The sequence below is a fragment of the Piliocolobus tephrosceles genome, unplaced genomic scaffold (assembly GCF_002776525.5).
Source record: "Piliocolobus tephrosceles isolate RC106 unplaced genomic scaffold, ASM277652v3 unscaffolded_39057, whole genome shotgun sequence".
In the NCBI taxonomy this organism is placed as follows: Eukaryota; Metazoa; Chordata; class Mammalia; order Primates; family Cercopithecidae; genus Piliocolobus; species Piliocolobus tephrosceles.
The window spans coordinates 1-3,536 of NW_022323262.1; the positions used below are offsets into that span (position 1 = coordinate 1).

Below are 3,536 nucleotides of genomic sequence, written 5' to 3' on the forward strand. Positions count from 1 at the left end.
TGGCTGTGCCCTCTCCCCTGTGCCTGTCACCTTCACTTGTTCCTCTCTACCCTCCTCCCCCACCTGTTCCCCTCACCTGCCCCCTCACCTGTTCTTTCTCACCTCTCCTCAGGTGAGGGAGCGCCCTGTGGCTTTGGAGGCTGAGCTGGCCCTGACGCTGAAGGTTCTGGAGGCTGCCGCAGACGCTGACTCGGCCCTGGTGGATGTCTTGGACCAGCCCCTTCACACCCTGCACCACATCCTAGCCCAGCTCCGGGCCTGTGTGAGTCCTCGGGGCCCGGGCACCCAGGTCTGTGGGCTCTGAGCAGCGTCCTTCCCCTGTGGTGGCCCAGGCCCCGCCTCACACACAGCTCTCCTCTGTCCACAGATCCAGCCTCAGCCTACGGCAGGGCCCAGGCCCTGGGGCCGCCTCCACCACTGGCTACACCGGCTCCAGGAGGCCCCAAAAAAGGTGAGTGACCTGGGAAGAGAGGGACTGGGGTCTGGGGAGCCACTAGGAGCCCAGACCCTGGACAGCCCCTGACCCATCCCCTCCTCCCTACAGGAGTCCCCTGGCTGCCTCGAGGCCTCTGTCACCTTCAACCTCTTCCGCCTCCTCACGCGGGACCTGAAATGTGTCGCCAGCGGGGACCTGTGTGTTTGACTCTCCCACCAGTCATGCAATCTGAGATTTTATTTATCAATTAACCGCTTGTCTTAATTTATTGCCACCCAATCGCTATTTATGTATTTGTGTGTGTAAACCCAAGTCACCTCCAGGAAAATGTTTATTTTTCTACTTTTTATAACCTTTGTTGAAATAAACAATGAGGAAAAGACACCCATGACGTGGGACTGTGTGTGTGTGTGTTGGTGTGTATTTCCTTTGCGTTGCTGCCATAACAACGCTAAAAGTAGCATCTTTCAAAGACACACTTGATGAGCGGGGAGTCTACAGGTCAGAGGCTCACTGGCCCTGGCCGGTTTCTTTCCTGTGGGACTCACAGGCTGGAATCCAAGCATTGCTGCTGGGCTCTTCCTGGGGGCTCTGAAGAGAAACTCGTTCCAGGGTCAGTCACATTGTCGGCAGATCACTGTTCCTTGCTGCTGTAGGACTAAGGTTCCTGCCTCCTCCTGGCTGTGGGTCCATCCTGAGCTGACTCTGCTGAAAGGGACCTCCACTCCTCTCACTGGGCTAACCTCCACCCTCCCTGCAGTGGTCTATCTCGTGCTCCTACTATAGGGGCTGATTCGGGTCCTCCTGCAGCGGAGGGTCCTCTGACATCCTCCCGGGAGTTAATCTCCACTATCCTGTTATCAGCCATCCTCTAATCTCACCAGAGTGGTCTAACCTCCACCCCTTCTGCTGGGGGCTAACCTGTGCCCTTGCTCTCTAGGAAGAGTCACTCCTGCGGATGGACTGCAGGTGCCGCTCCCGCTGCTTCCCCAGGACCTGAGATCTGAGGCATAATACATACTTATTCTATCCCTCATGACAGTGGAAGACAGAATAATTTCACTGCCCTGAAAATTCACCGTCTTTCTCCATCTATGCCTCTCTGGCTCTCCGTGGTCCCCGCCCATGGGCTCTACCAACTCAGAGCCAGCAACTGTGCCTCAAACCTGTCTCATACTTGGAACCTCTCTGACCTCTCCTGCCACGTTTCTCTTGTGCTTCCAGCTAGAGAAAGTCTTCCACGTTTCAGGGCTCAAGTGATTAGATTGGCATCCAGGGTGATCTCCCCAGTGTCAGTCCACACGCCATTGTCGTATCTGAAAAGCGCCTTTGCTGAGTCACATAAGATACGCACAGGGTCCAGGGATGCGGTGCTGGGTGTTTTTGGGGTGGCATCTTCGGCCTCCTACAGTGTGTGTATGATTGTGCTTCTGATTGTGTGTCATTGGAGTTATGGATTGTGTGTGTGTCTGGTCTACCTGAGAGTGTGTGAGGGATCATTTAGAATGCATTGTGCTATAAGTAAAGTAACAGGAGCTAGAAATGCCTTGGTAATAAGAACTTTCATTAGCATCCATGGTGAGACCTCTAGAACAGCAGGTTCATTGAGGGCTGTGCTATCCACTGGGGTCCCCGGGCCACATGTCACTGTTGAGCACCTAGAATTTTTTTTTTTTTTTTTGAGACGGAGTCTTGCTCTGTCACCCAGACTGGAGTGCAGTGGCCGGATCTCAGCTCACTGCAAGCTCCGCCTCCCGGGTTTATGCCATTCTCCTGCCTCAGCCTCCGGAGTAGCTGGGACTACAGGCGCCCGCCACCTCGCCCGGCTAGTTTTTTGTATTTTTAGTAGAGACGGGGTTTCACCGTGTTAGCCAGGATGGTCTCGATCTCCTGACCTCGTGATCCGCCCGTCTCGGCCTCCCAAAGTGCTGGGATTACAGGCTTGAGCCACCGCGCCCGGCCGAGCACCTAGAATTTACGTGGTGCAACCTAATTTGTGCAGTGAGTCTAAAACAAACCCCAGAATTTGAAGATTTACTGTAGGAAAAAAAATAATGTAAAACAGCTGTATTATAATTTATATATTCATTAGATGTTGAAATGAGAGCACGCTGGATGTATTGGGTGAAATGAAACATCTTTAAAATTAATTTAGAGCCTGGATGTGATTGCTCAAGCCTGTAATCACAGCACTTTGGGTGGCTGAGTTGGGAGGATTACTTGAGCCCAGAACAGCCTGGGCCACATAGCAAGATCCTGCCACTATAAAAAAATTAAAGAATTGGCTGGGCGTGGTGGCACAAGCCCATAATCCCAACTACTGGTGGAAGCTGAGATGGGAGGATTGCTTGAGGTCAGGAGTTCATGACCAGCTTGAGCAACAGCAGGACCCTGTCTCTTGCACCATCACATCTCACTGCAGCCTCAAACTCCTGGGCTCAAGTGATTCTCTCTCTTCAGCACCATCCTCCACCTACCCCAGCCCCTCCTGGAACTGGAATTACAGGCTTGAGCCACTGGGTCCAGCCCATTCTCTTTCCAAGAAGCCCCTGAATCATATAAGCAAACATGAGGTCTCACTAACCCTGGATCGGCCCCCACAAATGAGGAGGACAACTTGGATCAGGGATCCCTGCTGAGTAGAGCTGGCTGAGCTGAGCTGCTGGAACAAAGAGTCCCCCAAATACAGTGACCGTGGATTACAAACCACAGAGTGTCATTCTCCACCAGCTCCTCCTCCCAAGGTGAGTGCTCCCCCTGGTAGGATGGCCCCACCCAGTCATCCAGGGGCCCTGGTTCCTGGCAGTTCTGTGCTCCACAGTCCCCAGGGCAGGGCTCCTTCACCATCTTTACCCACCGGACCTCACGGCAGCCTTGAAAAGCCTACGGACCCTTCTCAGAATGAAAGAACCCGCGCAGGACAAAGGAATCCAACTTTGATTGTAATACAGTGATCAAAATATTTTTTCACACTGTGACATAGCAATTCATGTGCTTCTTCATTAATGCATTAAGTAAAAAATCACCCGTGGCAGCTTTAATAACCACTGTGACTTGGAAGCAGAGATGAGCATAAATGATATTTCAAGGTGCCTGCTGG

The 3,536-nt window shown here is 52.7% G+C and overlaps 1 protein-coding gene across 1 annotated transcript; it reads left to right on the forward strand.

The window, feature by feature from the left end:
- Window positions 1-112: 112 nt before the first annotated feature.
- LOC111554095 (interferon lambda-3) lies at window positions 113-865 on the forward strand (the record flags this gene model as incomplete). The annotated part of the gene is made up of 3 exons (XM_026452698.1): window positions 113-262; window positions 368-451; window positions 545-865. Coding segments are annotated over 3 exons (333 nt in total), but the record flags the coding sequence as incomplete, so codon positions are not given.
- Between the last annotated feature and the right edge of the window lie 2,671 nt (window positions 866-3,536).